Genomic DNA, 19302 nt, shown 5'->3' on the forward strand with positions numbered 1-19302 from the left:
CTCGGGCCCTCCCTGTGTGGAGTTTGCATGTTCTCCCCGTGTCCACGTGGGTTTTCTCCGGGCACTCCAGTTTCCTCCCACATCCCAAAAACATGCTTGGTAGGCCGATTGAGCACTCCAAATTGCCTCTAGGTGTGAGTGCAGATGGTTGTTCGTGTCTGTTTGCCCTGCGATTGGCTGGCAACCGGTTCAGGGTGCCCCCCGCCTACTGCCCGATGACTGCTGGGATAGGCTCCAGCACGCCCGCGAGTCCCGTGGGAACTAGCAGTATAGAAAATGGATGGATGAATCACAAAACAATTCTGAATATTGTTGAAAATCTATGCGAGAACCCGAATACATTTCGCACGACGAGATTACCTGGTGGTCAAATGTAAACTCAACAATAACACGCGAACACTTGTACGAAACGAGGCAAACGTGCACGTCTACCTGCGGCACACGTGCACACGCAAGCACGGCCAACTTCCCGAGCATCCATCCTGAGGCGCTTCTTTAGGGGGCTCCATTTTGGCTCCTCCGGGAAGCTGAGGAGCTTGGAGGAGACAGTCCCATCCTACTGGAGTCTTTTTAGGGGATGTGGATCACCACTCCACCTCATCCTCCTCCCCCTGCTGCTGCCGCCGCTGCTCCTGCTCCCCCCTTTTCGTGCTGCCCTCCTCCCCACCACCCTGCCCCTCCCTCCCGCTCATTTTTTATGCATTTTTCCTAACTGTCATGGCGATTTTGTGTCCTTGGAAATAAGCAGCAGCAGAGGCAAGCGGCGGCGGCGGACTTTCGCGCTCACCGGGCCGAGGGAGGTGGACGTCTCGCCGGGCTGAGCGGGGAGTCAGCGTGCCAGCGGCCGCCGGAGCAGGTGAGCAGCTGGCTGGCTGGTCGGGTTACGTTCGTCGTCGTCGTCGGTGTCGTCGCTCCGGACGGACTTTTTCCTCGGAGCTCCGCACGTGTTAGGAGGAGGCAGATGCCGGGGATGCATTTCCTCCAGCGCTGCGAGGACATGACTGAGCTAGCCGACCCACCGAGCTAGGTGGCTAACACGGCAGGAGCTAAAACAACCCGGCGAGGGTCTCCGCTTTCCCTGCCCGCCTTGGCTTTATTTTTTCCCTCTTACATGCTAATCGCCTCCTTTCCAATCTCCTTCGATCCGAGACGAGGGCCTCACTGGCGGAATACTCAGACATGGAGGCGGGCAAGCCGAGCGATCGCCGCCGCGTTCGGTAGCATCCCCTTCAAGCCCCCCGAGCGATGTGGAAGCTAGCTAGCTAGCAGGCTAGCCTCCTAGCTCAGGCGAATGCCTTTTCACACTTAACCGCTGTAAGATGGCAAATAAACGAAATAGTCGCGCGGCGTCCTCTCGCTTTCACCTGGCCAGGTAGGTGGATATTGATGTTGCCTGGCTTTAAGGCTAGCGCAGCCTCCAAACGTTCATACCACAATCACAAAACAGAGCATTTTATGAACTAGTCTTGATACGAGTTAAGTCATCAAAAGGTTGCAATACTAAGGGGTAAATGCCTAACAAAACACCTCGTTGCTCAGGCCCCAAAGATAAGATTGCACAATGGGGACAAAAATGTCCAATTTACATTGAATGCCGACACGACAGTATATCAGATCCATTTTCATGTACATCTTGAGACACATATTCTACTATAGTTAGTAAACAACACGATTAATAAATCCAGTAGTTTGAGTTACTGTTGGTGAGGTGCTCAGAGTTATGAGAAGTAAAAGTAGAAACATGTCAACATTTCCCCAAAAGACCAACTCTCCAAACGCTCAGTCTGGTTGCAATGGCCACTACAGCCTGAGTACAATGAAGCTCAAATTTTGAAAAACACATGATAGGTTCTGGAGACTTTTTGTGTATAGGGCATGGTGTGGGGTGGGGGTGTTTTGTCATTATGCTTAGAGAAAATCTGTTTAAAAATGCATTCAAACCTAAATGAAGAAGTTCAACTTCATTCGATATTCTCCCTTGACTTCCACTTGGGGCGGGGCAATAAATCAAGGCCATCAATATGAATCGCGAGTCGACTCGGCACTGGTAGTAGTCTCGATGAGTCGACTGGTCAGATCGCACAGAGCCCAAATTGGTAAGCGTCCACTTTTGTGAAACCACACTTCGCTCACACCTTGAATTCTTTAAAGTACAGGCGACAAACCCATGTTGACTTCCATGACACTTGCTAAAATAGGCCCCAAAATCTCAAATGGTCATATGTAATAAATCGTTACATCGTCGAGATATTGCAAGCATTTTCTTGTTTATAATAATTGAACAAACTATTCTTGTCTTTTGATTTCAAAAGGAGTATTCTCAATTTGTTGTTCACTGTTCATGTCATCATATGTGGAGATGATGAATCAGGTCTATATTTTCACAGTCATAACGGCCCACTGAGGGAAACCGTAACTGCAATGCGTGGTCCGTGACAAAAAAGAGTTTCACGGCCCTTTTTTGAGGTATGTGCAAATCATGCATTAAGATGTGTATTCAACTTGTATTCAACTTTTCAGCTTGTATCGGCACTCCTGACATGTTTACAGATGATGGAGCAACTTCTAATGAAGGAAATACTGTGGCCTGAACATTTTTAGCTGTCAATGTCTAGTGCATTTAAAAAAAAAAAAAAAAAAAAAAAAGAACAATCAATGATGCATAGTTGCCTTATGAATGTAACCACAAATACCAAAAGTAAATACTGGTTGACATATTTTACTCCATTCGGGCATCAAGCATTTTGTAAATGTAGAACATACTGATAAATAAAATGAGGAAATGGCATGGTGCAAAAGAAAACACAGGTATGGGGTTCCTAGTTTCTGTTTTGATGTAAACTTTATATCCAAAACTTTTTGCTTTTCTCCACTAGTGTGTATTAGTATTACATTGATCTACAAAATCAAAATGCACCTGAAATGGGAACAAAAAAGAAAATCCATAACAATTTTGATGAATGTCCTTTCTTTCAGCTTGTAGTTTACGGTCTGGTAGTTTATTGTGATAAACTGGCAAACTTATGTCGAGGAGTTGCAGCAAAGATCATGTCTGTTTGCAAACGTAGGATCGAGAACGAGCGAGGGACCATGTGTGTGCTGCTTTGGATGTATGCAACTTCAATGACTATTGCTGCCGTGATCCATATTTGTTGCTACAAAATAATAGCCTAGCCGAACGTGACATGGCGTTCCAACGTGACATCAGGCGCACACAACATAACCTGCGTGTGCGCCATAATCCGCAAGGTTCGCACACTCTGCCCGACAATCGTGATTGTTTGAAGCAGCTGTGTTCCGATGTAGGTTAGAAAACACCCAGGGAGTGTGCGCCTCATCCATGTGATTGGTACCAGTTGAATTGCTGTCGGCCCATCTCGCTCACGGAGAATCGATTTCGGAACCGGCAGCATTAGACCCTGATCGGAACATCTTGATTTGCGTGCGCCGATCACTAATTGGAGTGCTTTGTGCTTAATCAAGCACGTGTGTGTGTGTGTGTGTCTGTGTGTGTGTGTGCGCGTGTGTGTGTGTGTGTATGAGAGACAGATGCAGTGACGACCTAGAAGATGAAAATCCACAAAAAGGACAAGCAGCAGCAGGTTGGTTGCCCTTTATATTTCCATCCAGTTTTTTTCTTAAAATGCTGCAAGTACCCCCCCAAAGAAATGCCCGTCTGCTTCAAGAACTCCGTTTCACGATTACGTTTGTAGTGAATTCAAAGATGACAATTTGCTCTCACTTTGGATTGCAGTGATCAACATTTCTGCCTGTTTTCGGACAGATGTTACATACTAAGCCACTCAGTGAATCAACCAATTAAGGTTAGGCTATTTTCCTCACAGTCAGGTTGAAAAAAGGTCCTGTTTTTCAATGAAGGGATGAAAATTAAATCCGAATGGAAATAAATGACAGATTAATCATTAGAATAAAATACTTTGGTGCAGTCCTAGTTGAGAGCCTTGACAGCGCGTTTTGACAAATCAAATTGAAACTCAAAACAATTCATCGATTTTTGTTTTTTTGTTTAGTTTGCTATCTAGATTAGTTGTTGAGCGCTCGACTCAACAGTAATGGATGGTCCCAAATGCTAACCCAGAGCACAGTGAATGGCATTGCTCACACTGCAGGGATAACTTAGCAAGTATGCTAAACAGGTTCTGGCTGCCGCAGGAGCAGCGGCGAAACTGCAGAGCCACGCGCTTCACTTATGTCCAAAGACGTGTTCTTTGTATGTGCGTGATTCATCAGGTGTGTGACTGCAAGCGGCAGCTGTGCTCGCTGGGCTGGCAGCCGCCACTACGCTGCAGCATGCTACTGTGTGTGCCTGCCTGCGTCCGATTGCCATTACAACACGTGACGTCATCCATACAGGCGTAGTGATTTGTGATACAAATCTTTGGCTTTGTGTTGCCCGTTTATGTGTGAGCGCCTGCGTAAAGTTCTGCTCATTGAGCCCGTGTTATCGTAGCAGCTAATTTTAGCCGATGTTAATGAGAACAAACAATTTATATTGCCTTAAGGTCAGTGAAATAAAATTGTATAAACTACGTTAAAGCATCACCAAAATACATTAATAACAAATGCTGCACAAAATAAAAAAAATAAAAAAATTATTAACTGTCCAAAAACCATCATTTTGTTTTCAATTAAATTTTATTTTTCATGGCGCCTTGGTTTTACATTTGCACACATCTCCCATCCTGAGTCAGCCATGCTTGGAGTCCTATATTCAAAAGGAGAAAATTAAAATCATGTTAAATTTTAGGCCATAATAGTTAAAATATCAACTCAACTTTATTTATAGAGCGCTTTAAAAACAACGCTTGCTGATCACAAAGTGTAAAAATTCATACCTTTCAAAATCAATTATTTACACAAAAACAGTCAACACCAGAAAACGCTAAAACAATCCAAATCTCATGCGGAGTCAAAAGCCAAGGAGAAAAAATGGGTTTGAAGACGATTTGTCAGTGATGAAGTCATGCAATTGTTCCGGGGCCTTCGCAAAGCTCACAAAGAGCGCCTGCATCTCTTTTGCTATCTGCTGCTACGGGAGCGCAAATTCTCTGCGACATTCTGCCACTTCCCTCTGGAGGCCTGCGACGACATACTGTAGCCAGGCTACTTCCGATTGCATGAACCCCAAAGATAGCTTGAGTGGCAATGAAAAGAAAGAACCAAAAGCACCATACTTTGACAGCAGTAAGATGCATTTGGGGTATTTTTTTGTGAGATAACTTTAAGCAATTGGAGAAACATATTCAAGCATCATGTTGAAATCATGAAATGTGATTTGGGGCACATAACATTAAAGACACTGCGACAAGCATCACTCGATAGCTTTTTTGTTTTTTCATTCAGAAATATTTTTTTATTTTGAATGATACCATCTTCCAATGAAAATGTATTGTTTTTCAGATGGAAACGCAATATTCTATGTCTTAATCGTTACTGATAAAGTTATAGGAACATGACCCATTTTTATCAAATTATGTGAAATAAAGCAAATTTGATGCAAAATAAACATTGGGTAAAATTGGAAAAATGAATCAATCTTTTGAAGAAAAAAAAAAAAACGGGCTCGTTATACACACGTAATAGCGAAAAAAAGATAAAGCTGTAATAATTTCCAATATGGATGACATCGATGTTTTGACTGGTGCGTCACAAACGCGTCCGAAGGGGTAGAATGGACGGGCGGGCAACAAAAGGCTGTTGTCATGGCAACCACCTGTTTGTCTGCTTTTCCACGCAACATTTGCTGCAAAGAGACAGTTTCCATGGCAACGGCCCATATGCCCCTCCGTGTGTGTGTGTGTCTGTGCGTGTGTGTGTGGCATTGATTGAAATGTTATCTCAGGATATTTTTTTATTGATAAGGCATGCCACCAAAACACAGAAAAACAGCAAAATAAAACTACAACCAAAAATTAGCTACCCTTGAGCTGTTGCCATGGAAACAACCACAGTAAAGTGCCTTGGATGTCGAGGCCCGATGTTGATGCAACACATTTGTGCTCCACAAGAGCCTTCGCTCCTTTCCATGGAGAGGAAGGGCAGATTGGAAGGCTCCATTTGAAGGCCGCGTGTCGTTAAGGCGCACCAGAAGCTACGCCACGTGGCCTTCACATTTGGCCTACCAATTTGGAGACAACCCAAATGAAAGTCCAGATTTCAGGATGGTGACTGCTCTGACGGCAACATGCGAGCCAAACCATCGTTGTTGTTGTTTCTCAGACGTTGGGCGGCCTTCCAAAGCACGCGCCGCTGGCGTCAGCTTCGTCGCCGCCGCCGGAGCAGACCAGCGGTGCGCAGATTTCGCTGCCTGCCATCCCCAGGGCCCACCTCCTGGTGGGCTCTAAGGACCAGCTCCGGCTTCTGGCCCCTGTGGGCAGCTTGTCCAACCACTGCAAGGCCCCCGCCCTGGTAGTGGCGGCGACCCCGAGACCCCCCTCTTCCCTGAGCGAGGAGGATGACGATGGCGGCGGGGCCGTCGGCAGGGTGAGGAAGAAACGGAAGAAAAAGGACAAACGGGAGCGGGCGGAGGGCGACAACAGAGCCTCGGTGAAGAAGCGCAAGCAGGCCAGGGAGGTGCCCGTCGTCACTGTGCTTCCAAATAAGGTCACCGGACTTTGATTGATTTGATTTTCACTTTTTGCTTTCCAAATCATTTTGTTGGCATTCGTTTTTACAGGGGGCCTGCTTCGAGGTGCATGTGGGCAAAATAAAAGCCAATCTGGGTCACATTTCTCTGCAGTATGAAGCCAGCCTTAATTTTGTCAACGGACAATGCACTTATGAAATCTCGTTTCTGTCATTTTGTTAGTTATTGCAAACAATAATAAACGCTGGTTCCCAAACAGAGGAAGGAGAGCAGAACCAAAGGGAGGGGGGACACCACGCCGGACGACCGGGCTGAGCTCAAGCACGACGCCGGGCGGAAAAACGCCTCTGCCCCCACAGCCGTGCCGGTTCCCTCAGAGGTGCCTGTTAAGGTGCCTGGAAAACGTGGGAGGAAACCCAAGATCAAAATCCTGCCCCCTCATCCCCCTCATCAAGGTGTGTGTGTGTGTGTGTGTGTGTGTTTGTGTGTGTGTGTGTGCGCGTGCGTGCGTGTGCGTGCGCGCATGCGTGCGTGTGTACAGTACACTCTGAAATACCTATTAACATGAATGTACTGCAGGTGGTGTTTTGCTTTGATGTCACATGCTTTTCTTCCTTACAGCCACACCTGCTCCAGCCTCAGCCCCGCCCCCTAAGCCCCTATCCGGCCTCAAGTCCAACCTCTACTCTGCGCCTAAGCAGAGGGCCCGCAAACCCAGGTAAGGCCATCAGAGTGAACAACGCGGTGGAAAGAGAAATCCCCGCGTCGTCTTCCTTCTCCAGAGATGCTAGCGCCGCCCCGGTGGAGAGGAAGAAGAAGGCCAAAAGGAGAAAGCAGATGGCGGCGCTCCCCGAGGGGGCCGAGAGTGACGACACCACCTCGCTGTCGGTCAACACGGGCGGAGAGGACAGCCAGGACCCTATGGACAACGCGGTGAGCCTCACACATGGCTCGTTGGATGGAAAACCAATTGGCACGCTTTGACAACAGTCATTAACCTTAAAAAAAAATTCATCATAAAATTGATAATTCAGTTGGGAGTCCAAAAGAGAGTAACGTCTGTCAGAAAATTGGCAAACAATGGTGATCATTGTTTTTTTCTTCCCCAAATTAAAAGCGGATGTTTGCAAATATAATCAGTATGCTTTCGTTAAATACTGAAATTAGAGAATAATCACTGATGACAGGTTGGACAATTTTCATTGAGACAGTCTTAAATTATTAATAGACTAGTTGTCAATTATACTGATTGCATACTGTACATCTTTGGTGCTGGGAAAGCTTCAACAGTAAAGGGTGTGTTGATGTCGCTGAATATGAAAATGACATTGTTCTCGAGACCTTGGAGTTGATGAAGGAAAGTACTAATTGCCAAGTTATGACATTGGTATTCTCTCAATTGTACAACTTTGATGAGGCTCCAACTGTCTTCACACCAGTCTGTACACTATTCTTTTTTTCATTTGTAATATCAAGGAAGACAGCAATCACTGAGTCGAGAGCCGTCCATATGGGTATTGTGTGAAAATCAAGCAAGCATTACATTTATTCTTTTGTTGGCCATTTGTCAACATGCTGTACCGACAGTGCATGCGCGTTTTTATTGCGCACAAGACTTGTTAGACAGGAACCTTTATTTTTTTTTGTCTTCTCTTACCTTCAGAAGCGGCGCTCAGGGCGTCAAGTGAAACGCCGGAAGTACAACGAGGATTTGGACCTGAAGGTGGTGGACGACGACGGAGAGACCATTGCCGTGCTGGGAGCGGGACGCATCGCAGCGCTCAGTGCTACGGCGCTGGCCTGGCAAGCTGAGGTACACGCAAGGAAGGAAACCTTACTGGATTGGATTGACATGAAAAGAAAACATGTTCATATGGAAGGAACAGTTTGTGCATGTGTTTTGCATTCAAAGGAAAAGCAAACTTTATAGAAGAAGAAAAATAAAGCCTCACAAGTCAAATTGACCTATTTACATGAAAATCAAATGAATGAATGACATCTTCTCCACAGGAGCCGCCCGAGGATGAGGCCAACATTATCGAGAAAATCCTGTCGGTGCGACCAGTCAAGAAAGAGGTAAAGCGTTATTTTTTCCTTTTGTTGCTTACTGCTATCGTTATTGTCGCCTTTGGGCTTCCTTAGCAGACGTCGTCGCTGGAGGACCAAGCCGACGAGATGGAAGAGTTTTACGTCAAATACCGAAACTTGTGAGTCAACTTTGGTTTTGTTTTGTTTTGTTTTGTTCAGTCATTCATTGGTCCTTGCATTTTATGCCCCTTGCAGTTCGTACCTGCATTGCAAGTGGGCCACGCTAGGTGAGCTGGAGAAAGATCCCAGAATCCACCAGAAGATCAAACGCTTCAGGACCAAGCGGGCGCAGATGAAGCACCTTTTCAGCGAGGTAACACTTTACGCTGTCACTTGGCAGGATTAGCGGCCCGAATTAAGTCCCCTCCCGACAATTGTAGGTCGGTCGCAATTCCAGTCATGGCTCCAAAGATAATCTTAGCAGATAAACATGTTGGATTTTTTGGGCCCGACTTCACACCATGTGGTGTCCCCTGGCAACAAACGGGAACGCGGATGGTTGATGGTGAGCGCAGCCAATCGGAAAGCGACATTTTGGGCACACTTTGGCCACACTTTGGCCCCTTCCTGCAGCCCTTCAAAATGTAGTTTTGGTGCTATCTTCTGCGTTTAAAAAAAAAAACTTTTGTGAAAGAACATAGAAAATTGTTGACACGTTTGTCAACAGGATACCACTCCCCCCCAAAAAAGGAAAGAAGTCATAGCCCAAAAGACACAAGAGGTCATGAATGTTGCTTTGAAGCCAACATTTTTTTTCTCGTTTGGGCCATTTTCTCTTTTGAATTAACACTTTGGTAGTCTACATGTCCATCATTTGTAAAGCAGATACAAAATAAACATCCATACTTCTGCACATTTCAATCATATCCACGTTTCTCGACTCATAGTACCAGATTTTACCATAAGGCGCACTTAAAAGCCTTGAGTTTTCTCAAAAAACGAAGTGCACCTTTTAATAAGGTGCGCCTTTTGTGTGGACCAAATTCCAAAATCTGTAAAGTTGTTTTGTGTGGATTCCATATGTACAAGTGTAATATGAAGACCCGATGAACCAACCAGAGGACAGTACTTTTGACGTAGATCAGGGCAGACAAACAATCAGAGGACTGTACGTAACGCGTAGAGTACGTACCTCCGCCCCCGTTGATAAATACCGTACTGGCCTGAATATAAGACGACCCTGATTATAAGACGACCCCCTCTTTTTCAAGACTCAAGTTTGAAAAAATACTTTCAAATTAAATTAAATTAAATTTTTATACAGAAAATAATTACAGTACATCTGAAACAAATTATTATAACAATATATACGAGAGAAAAAGCATGTTATTTTGCCTCATTCAAATCATGCAAAAACTGTATCACATCTTAATATCTGAACATTTAAATCTGTAAACTAAAGTGCAATCACATTTGTAAATAATAGCTTCTGGTTTTTGAAAGCATGTTATTTTGCCTCATTCAAATCATGCAAAAACTGTATCACATCTTAATATCTGAACATTTAAATCTGTAAACTAAAGTGCAATCACATTTGTAAATAATAGCTTCTGGTTTTTGAAATGTAAATAAACCAATCTACTGTGATAAAACAGCAAAATTGCAATAACTGCATTAACCATCAAAGTAAAGTCTAACTGTAACTGTAGTCTTGAAACAAATCTGAATAAGGAAAAATGTTGCAATAAAATAATGCAAACTGCTACCGCTATTGTTGGGGAGCCTGAGGACTGTATAGGGCAGGGGTGCCCAAACAGTACTGTACTTTTCTGGACTGAGATGTCAGATGTTTTTCCTGGGATCTGTTTCAGCCACTCCTACAGTTTGGGGGTTACTGCCCCTAGTGCTCCAATGACCACAGGTACCACTGAAGTCTTCACTCTCCAGGCCTTCTCCAGCTCTTCTCTGAGCCCTTGATATTTCTCAAGTTTCTCATGTTCCTTTTTCCTAATGTTACCATCATTTGGGATGGCTATGTCAACCACAACGGCTTTCCTCTGCTCTTTGTCCACCACCACAATGTCCGGTTGGTTCGCCATTACCATTCTGTCTGTCTGGATCTGGAAGTCCCAGAGGATCTTGGCTTGGTCATTCTCTACCACCTTTGGAGGTGTTTCCCACTTGGATCTTGCTATGTTTCGGTGGTACATCCCATGTAGGGGCTTGTCCTCCCATGATGGTCCCTCCAGCACCTCATCTTCCTTTGATGCCCATTGTCTGAGACATTCACTGAGCACGTGATCCGTTGGGGCCTTATCCCTGATGTACTTATGGATCTTGGATGTTTCATCTTGGATAGTGGCTCTCACGCTCGCTAGTCCTCGGCCTCCTTCTTTACGGCTAGTGTACAGTCTCAGGGTGCTGGACTTGGGATGGAACCCTCCATGCATGGTTAGGAGCTTCCGTGTCTTGATATCTGTGGTCTGTATATCTTCCTTTGGCCACCGTATGATTTCTGCAGGGTATCTGATTACTGGCAGGGCGTAGCTGTTAATGGCTAGGGCAGGGGTGGGCAAACCTTTTGACTTGCGGGCCGAATTGGGTTCTAAATTTTGACCGGGGGGCCGAACCAGGAGCAGTTGGATGTAGTGTTTGTGTGAAGTAATATAAACGACCTGTAAAGGTCATTGCATAAAAGATTTGGGCCTTTAGTAGGTAGTAACGCATGGATATTCAAAAAAAGTTTTTTGAAAACAAATGCATTTATTAACAACATTAAAAAAAAAACATCCCTAAAAAACTGCTATCAGTGATTCTCATAAAATATGACACTGTTATTATGAATAACAGTCTCCATCACTTCAGTGCCTGCAGGTCAGATTAATGAAAGATGCATGTTTATCTTATGAGATCACATCAAACAGCAAACATTCTGACCAAATATATAATCTTGAAGAATCGGTGAAAGCATACATCCAAATAAAGTAATCAAAACGGCAACACGGTGAGGGGTATCTCAAAATCAGAGCAGAGTTTTAACTCACAAACACCTGGTAACAGAGGTGAGGAAACGGGAAACACTTCCTTAAAGTAAGCCTTAAGAACTTTACAGGTTAAGATTAGTCACAAACAGGAGGTGCATCAATGTCCTTGAGCATCCTGCATTGTTTGAAAATGAGAATGGTCGCTAGTTTCAATCCCTGGTATTTGTACGGCTCATATTCAAAATGCATTTTTTTACAACAAACTTGAAAGCCTCCCCTTCATTTTCAGTGGGAACAGTGTTGTTGGTCTCCATTTTTATGCTAGTGTGTCATAGTCTGGAGTAAAATTTGTTGTGGCAATTCTTAGGAGAGATCCGAGGTGTTGGTCCGTTTACCTATATCTGTGACGGGTTGATGTTGATGTTCATGTGGCTGAACGTCACGTCGCGTACGTCGAGCCAAATTGGCCACTCTTTTTAAACACTCGGCACTCGGTGTCCACCTTGCTTTTCCTTGGGCGACTCATTTTAATGGAAGGATTCCAGGGCAGGGGAAGGTTTGTGCGTCCGTGGCTTTAGCGCAAAACTGTATCCGAAAGCTCGGCGCGCAAATTACAAGAATGCTGTCGTCACAGCCCACGCTCTAAATTCGGCCCTGAGACAAATAGAGCGCGAGTGCGCCGTTTCCGTACTACTGAGTACGTACACGCACTTGTGAGTGTGCACCGAGCTTTCTGACACGGCATCCGGTAGTAAATGCGCAGGCGAGTGGTTCCCCATCTACTGGGGAAACGCAGTCATTGCAGGCAAAATGACCGAAAAAAAAGAAAGTTTAATAATACAATTTATTTAGGGTTGGCGGGCCGGATTAAACGGTCCCGTGGGCCGGATGTGGCCCGCGGGCCGTAGTTTGCCCATACCTGGGCTAGGGACTTGTTCTTGCCGTTGAGCTGACTTCTTAGGACTTGCCTTACTCGATGGAGGTATTTGGCTGTGGCTGCTTTCCTTGTTTCCTCGTAAAGGTTGCCATTTGCCTGTGGAATTCCAAGGTATCAGGGAGTCAATGTCCCGCTCGTTCTTAGCGTACAGCTTTATGTCATCCATGTAGAGGAGGTGGCTGATGGTGGCCCCATTCCTGAGTTGGTATCCATAGCCCGTCTTGTTGATTATTTGGCTGAGGGGGTTCAGTCCTATACCAAAGTCAAAGAACACAGAACAGCTTTGTGGACAGAGCGTCTCCTTGGTATATAAATATATATTTGATGGTCACGTGGGCAAGTGGCTTGCCATTGGCTTCAAGTGTGGTTTTCCACTGTTTCATCGAGTTGGCGATGAAGGTTCTCAGAGTCCCATTGATGTTGTACAGCCTCAAGCATTCAGTGATCCAAGTATGTGGCATTGAGTCATATGCTTTCTTGTAATCAATCCAGGCAGTGCTCAGGTTGGTACGTCTGGTTCTGCAGTCTTGGGTGACTGTTCTATCCACCAGGAGTTGATGTTTTGCTCCTCTGGTATTTTTACCAATCCCTTTCTGAGCAGTGCTCATGTATTGATCCATGTGCCCGCTGATCTTATCTGATGTTATGCCTGACATCAGCTTCCATGTTGTGGAGAGGCAGGTGATTGGCCGGTAGTTGGATGGGACTGTACCCTTTGAAGGATCCTTCTGGATCAGGATCGTACGCCCTTGGGTTAGCCATTCAGGGTGAGTCCCATCCCTTAGCAGCTGGTTCATTTGTGCTGCCAGGCGCTCATGGAGAGTTGTAAGTTTCTTGAGCCAGTAGCTGTGGATCATGTCAGGGCCTGGTGCTGTCCAGTTTTTCATTCCTGAGACTCTTCTCTGGATGTCTGCCACTGTGATGGTTACTGGGTTCTGTTCAGGGAGCTGGCTGTCGTCCTTTCTCAGAGACACCAGCCACTGTGCATCCTTCTTATGTGATGCCTCCCGCTCCCATATATCCTTCCAGTACTGTTCAGTTTCCAGCCTTGGTGGGTCTGCTCTGCTATTATTCCCCTGCCACTGAGCGTACACTTTCGCTGGTTGTGTTGTGAACAACCTGTTTATTCGTCTGGCTTCATTCTCTCTTGTGTACCTCTTTAGGCGGCTGGCCAAGGCTTGGAGTCTTTGTTTGGCAGTTTTGAGTGCTTCAGGTATGGGCATCTGGCTGTATTTCTTGGGAACTTGCTTTTTCATTGCACCTTTCTGGGCCTCTGTCTCCGTGCTATCTTGATTTTGGCCTCCAGCCTTCTCTTCCATGGTGGGCACTGTTGTGGTCGCATATGGTCATTCTTCTTGTAGCCAAGCATTTCTAGGATCACTGCTGCTGAGGTGTATATCAGCTCATTGGTTTCAGTGATTGTAGCCGTAGGAATTATTGTCAGTGCTGCATTCACATCTTCTAGGAGACTTTCTGAGGGTACTTCACTTAGCCTCTGCAGTGTGTATCTAGGTTCCCGAGCATTCATTCTCACCGTGATCTTGTTCTTCAGGTCAGTTGCTGCCTCGTTCAGCTTGATTATGCTTATTGAGGTTTCGTACTCAACCTCTGGACTTGTACATGGATTTAACTCGTCTCTGACCCGGTGCTCTGGTTGACCTTCGCTATGGCATTTGTGTTGTGTCTCATCAATCTCGAGCTGTGATAGCAGGTGCCGTTTATGGATATTGGAACATTGAGCTACTAGTTGCTTGGCCGATAGTGTTGACTGTGGGTATCGAAGTTGCCATTGTTCCCGCATTCTCCGCATGTAACCCCTCTCGCTCGGGTTGCTGGAGTAGTAGCATTCCAACAGATCCTTATTCTCGCATCTCGCCCATTTGTGTCTTGTTCCAGTAGCCCATTTTTCATCAGGGTGCTCTGGTTCCCCAGCACCTGACGCAGACCCTGTTTGTCCGGGCGACGTCTGAGCCGGCATGTCTTTCGTTTCTTGTACTCTCATTATCTCTGAGGTAGGCGGTATCGTTAAGGGTCTTGCCTAAGGACCCACACTGACTGTTGGTAAGGTAATCGCTCATTGCTCATATAGTGCCCCTGCCGGGAATCGAACGCGGGCCTCCCGTTTGTAAGTCATGTGACTTACTGATTGAGCTAGTCAGCTCAATATATATATATCCATCCATCCATCCATCTTCTTCCGCTTATCCGGGGTCGGGTCGCGGGGGCAACAGCTTCAGGAGGGACTCCCAGACTTCCCTCTCCCCAGCCACTTCATCCAGCTCATCCCGGGGGATCCCAAGGCGTTCCCAGGCCAGCTGAGAGACATAGTCTCTCCAGCGCGTCCTGGGTCGTCCCCGGGGTCTCCTACCGGTGGGACATGCCCGGAACACCTCCCCAGGGAGGCGTCCAGGAGGCATCCTGATAAGATGCCCGAGCCACCTCATCTGGCTCCTCTCAACGTGGAGGAGTAGCGACTCTACTCCGAGTCTCTCCCGGATGACCGAGCTTCTCACCCTATCTCTAAGGGAGAGCCCGGACATCCTGCGGAGAAAACTCATTTCGGCCGCTTGGATCCGAGATCTCGTTCTTTCGGTCACGACCCATAGCTCGTGACCATAGGTGAGGGTAGGAGCGTAAATCGACCGGTAAATTGAGAGCTTTGCCTTTTGGCTCAGCTCTCTCTTCACCACAACGGACCGGTACAGGGTCCGCATTACTGCCGACGCTGCACCGATCCGCCTGTCGATCTCACGCTCCATCCTCCCCTCACTCGTGAACAAGACTCCAAGATACTTGAACTCCTCCACTTGGGGCAGGATCTCATCCCCGATCCGGAGAGGGCATTCCACCCTTTTCCGATCGAGGACCATGGACTCGGATTTGGAGGTGCTGACCCTCATCCCGACCGCTTCGCACTCGGCTGCGAACCGTTCCAGCGAGAGCTGGAGATCACGGCCTGAAGAAGCCAACAGCGCCACGTCATCTGCAAAAAGCAGAGACGCGATGCTGAGGTCCCCAAACCGGACCCCCTCAACGCCTCGGCTGCGCCTAGAAATTCTGTCCATAAAAATTATGAACAGAATCGGTGACAAAGGGCAGCCTTGGCGGAGTCCAACCCTCACTGGGAACGAATCCGACTTACTGCCGGAAATGCGGACCAGACTCTGGCATCGGTGATACAGGGACCGAACCGCCCTTATCAGTTGGCTCGGCACCCCGTACTCCCGAAGCACCCTCCACAGAACCTCCCGAGGGACACGGTCGAACGCCTTCTCCAAGTCCACAAAACACATGTGGACTGGTTGGGCAAACTCCCATGCACCCTCGAGGATCCTGCCGAGGGTGTAGAGCTGGTCCACTGTTCCACGGCCAGGACGAAAGCCACACTGCTCCTCCTGAATCCGAGGTTCGACCTCCCGACGGACCCTCCTCTCCAGCACCCCTGAATAGACCTTACCAGGGAGGCTGAGGAGTGTGATTCCCCTGTAATTGGAACACACCCTCCGGTCCCCCTTCTTAAAGAGGGGAACCACCACCCCAGTCTGCCAATCCAGAGGCACTGTCCCCGATGTCCACGCAACGTTGTAGAGGCGTGTCAGCCATGACAGCCCCACAACATCCAGAGCCTTTAAGAACTCTGGGCGGATCTCATCCACCCCCGGGGCCTTGCCACCGAGGAGTTTTATAACTACCTCAGTGACTTCGACCCCAGAGATTGGAGAATCCGCCTCAGAGTCTCTAGGCCCTGCTTCCTCAATGGAAGGCGTGTAGGTGGAATTGAGGAGGTCTTCGAAGTATTCCCCCCACCGACTCACGACGTCCCGAGTCGAGGTCAGCAGCACGCCATCCCCACTGTAAACAGTGTTGACGTTGCACTGCTTCCCCCTCCTGAGACGCCGGATGGTGGACCAGAATTTCCTCGAAGCCGTCCGAAAGTCATTCTCCATGGCCTCACCGAACTCCTCCCACGCCCGGGTTTTTGCCTCAGCAACCGCCGAAGCCGCGTTCCGCTTGGCCATCCGGTACCTGTCAGCTGCCTCCGGAGTCCCGCAGGCCAAAACGGCCCGATAGGACTCCTTCTTCAGCTTGACGGCATCCCTTACCGCCGGTGTCCACCAGCGGGTTTGGGGGTTGCCGCCACGACAGGCACCAACGACCTTACGGCCACAGCTCCGGTCGGCCGCCTCAACAATGGAGGCGCGGAACATGGTCCACTCAGACTCAATGTCCCCCGCCTCCCCCGGGACGTGGGAAAAGCTCTGCCGGAGGTGGGAGTTGAAGCTCTTCCTGACAGGAGATTCTGCCAGACGTTCCCAGCAGACCCTCACAGAGCGTTTGGGTCTGCCAGGTCGGACCGGCATCTTCCCCCACCATCGGAGCCAACCCACCACCAGGTGGTGATCAGTTGACAGCTCCGCCCCTCTCTTCACCCGAGTGTCCAAAACATGCGGCCGCAAATCCGATGACACGACTACAAAGTCGATCATCGAACTGCGGCCTAGGGTGTCCTGGTGCCAAGTGCACACATGGACACCCTTATGCTTGAACATGGTGTTCATTATTGAAAATCCGTGTCGAGCACAGAAGTCCAACAATAGAACACCGCTCGGGTTCAGATCAGGGGGGCCGTTCCTCCCAATCACGCCCTTCCAGGTCTCACTGTCATTGCCCACGTGAGCATTGAAGTCACCCAGTAGAACGATAGAGTCCCCAGAAGGAGCGCTCTCCAGCACTTCCTCCAGGGACCCCAAGAAGGGTGGGTACTCTGAGCTGCTGTTTGGTGCATAGACACAAACAACAGTCAGGACCCGTCCCCCCACCCGAAGGCGGAGGGAGGCTACCCTCTCGTTCACCGGGGTGAACCCCAATGTGCAGGCGCCCAGCCGGGGGGCAATAAGTATACCCACACCTGCTCGACGCCTCTCACCGTGGGCAACTCCAGAGTGGAAGAGAGTCCAGCCCCTCTCGAGAGGGCTTGTACCGGAACCCAAACTGTGTGTGGAGGCTAGTCCGACTATATCTAGTCGGAATCTTTCTGCCTCGCACACCAGCTCGGGCTCCTTTCCAGCCAGAGAGGTGACATTCCATGTCCCAAGAGCCAGCTTCTGCAGGTATATATACCGTAATTTCCGGACTATGAATAAATTTTTCATAGTCTGGGTGGGGGGGCGACTTATACTCAGGAGCGACTTATATATGTTTTTTTTCACAAATTTTTACTTGATCATTAAGACATCACTTACAAGTATAGTTGACCACTTCCCATGTTATTTTTAGTATAGTTGATCACTTCACATGGTTTTATATCTTTATCTTGAACATATTCAAAACATAAAAAATAGAGAAAACATCAAATAAATCAATTAACACTTTAAAGCACCATATCCAAGTCCACTGTCTGCTGTATGTACACTTGCTCCATTTTTGCTCCTCTTATATTTATTATTATTATTTATTATTTGTTTATTTATCATTTATTCAACACTCTTATCTATTCATTGTTTGTGCCTTCTTGTTTTTTTTTGTGTTGCTTGTATGCATTTGTGTACTATCTCACCGAGGGATAGTGGGAACGTAATTTCAATCTCTGTGTGTCTTGGTATATGAAAAAAAATCGACAATAAAGCAGGCTTTGACTTTGCTAAAACAACCAAATAAACAAAACAAAAAACTACATCTGAAAAAAAAAATATTTTCAGACGAAACTGGATGAGGGCGCTCTAAATTTCACCGTTGGCCGTGACTCATCAACTGGGTGGGCTTAAGAAAAATGGCACCAAAAAGAAACTCATATTTTGCAGGTTACAAACTTCAAGTTGTAAAATATGCAGCTGAAAACAGTAATCGAGCAGCAGAAAGAAAGTTTGGAGAACCGTGATGTACCAAGGGATTACTATTTCAAGTGACGTCAGTGGCACGGCGGTTGTTTACATAAAGGACAAACGTACCCACGTAAAGACTACCGGCATCATTAGCGGTGATCATTTCTAAGTGACACGGAGGACAAAGAGTTTGAAGGAATTAAGGATTTGGAGTGACATAGAAGGTTTGAATAACTATTATGGCTTTTACGCACGGCCGGTCCTCCTCTGCTGAGTCGGGGGCCGGCGCTCGGCCGAGTGGCTGTCCGCGAACGGTGCATGGGGCTCGGACATGGCCGTTACGCACGCCCGGTCCTATGCCATGGAGCTCTCGTGTCTGGAAGTCCACGCCGCCACACGCTTGGAAGTTTGTTTTGTTTAATAAAGAGCCGTTTACCAAACCCACGTCTATCCTTGTACTTTGTTAACGCTACAATATAGTTCTATACTAGATCTGTGGAATAAAGACGAGGCTGACGTCAGGGCGCACGCGCGGCGATGTTGGCAAAGGACGAGGAATTTGATCGATGGATTTAATGGATTTAAAGTGCACGGATGGTTTGATAATGTTGTTGCTTATATCATAGTTATTTGAAATATAGTTTATCTATCGTTATATGAGCCTGTGGAATATTTTGAAGTGCAAGCGCCCTCAGCCGCACGCACCCATTGTTGACAAAGAACGATCGATGGATTTAATGAATTGGAGTGACACCGATGGTTTTATAAACATGTTATTCATGTAATAGTTGTCCTTAATCACTCTATATGTTACGTCAGGCCCGTTCTCAGCTCTTTGTTTGTGTTTGTCACGTTAGCATACCTATCGTTTAGCCTGTTGTTGCTACCGTTTAGCCTGTTGTTGCTCGTTCATGACTGTACCCT

The 19302-nt window shown here is 47.1% G+C and overlaps 1 protein-coding gene across 14 annotated transcripts in view; it reads left to right on the forward strand.

Moving 5' to 3' along the window:
* The first annotated feature begins 247 nt into the window (after positions 1 to 247).
* The window catches only part of chd6 (chromodomain helicase DNA binding protein 6), an 81451-nt gene continuing 62396 nt past the window's right edge, over positions 248 to 19302 (forward strand). For 5 of the 14 annotated variants that reach the window (XM_049734215.2, XM_049734229.2, XM_049734226.2 and 2 more), the window contains exons 1-11: positions 248 to 856; positions 2388 to 2466; positions 3550 to 3602; positions 6241 to 6624; positions 6867 to 7062; positions 7229 to 7325; positions 7390 to 7540; positions 8271 to 8420; positions 8618 to 8683; positions 8750 to 8814; positions 8891 to 9008. In XM_049734215.2, coding sequence (XP_049590172.1) covers positions 3570 to 3602; positions 6241 to 6624; positions 6867 to 7062; positions 7229 to 7325; positions 7390 to 7540; positions 8271 to 8420; positions 8618 to 8683; positions 8750 to 8814; positions 8891 to 9008 — 1260 coding nt within the window. In that variant the 5' untranslated portion in view covers positions 248 to 856; positions 2388 to 2466; positions 3550 to 3569. The other 9 variants (XM_049734222.2, XM_049734221.2, XM_049734218.2 and 6 more) reach the window with 9 other exon arrangements.

The sequence above is a fragment of the Syngnathus scovelli genome, chromosome 11 (genome assembly GCF_024217435.2).
Source record: "Syngnathus scovelli strain Florida chromosome 11, RoL_Ssco_1.2, whole genome shotgun sequence".
Classification (NCBI taxonomy): domain Eukaryota; kingdom Metazoa; phylum Chordata; class Actinopteri; order Syngnathiformes; family Syngnathidae; genus Syngnathus; species Syngnathus scovelli.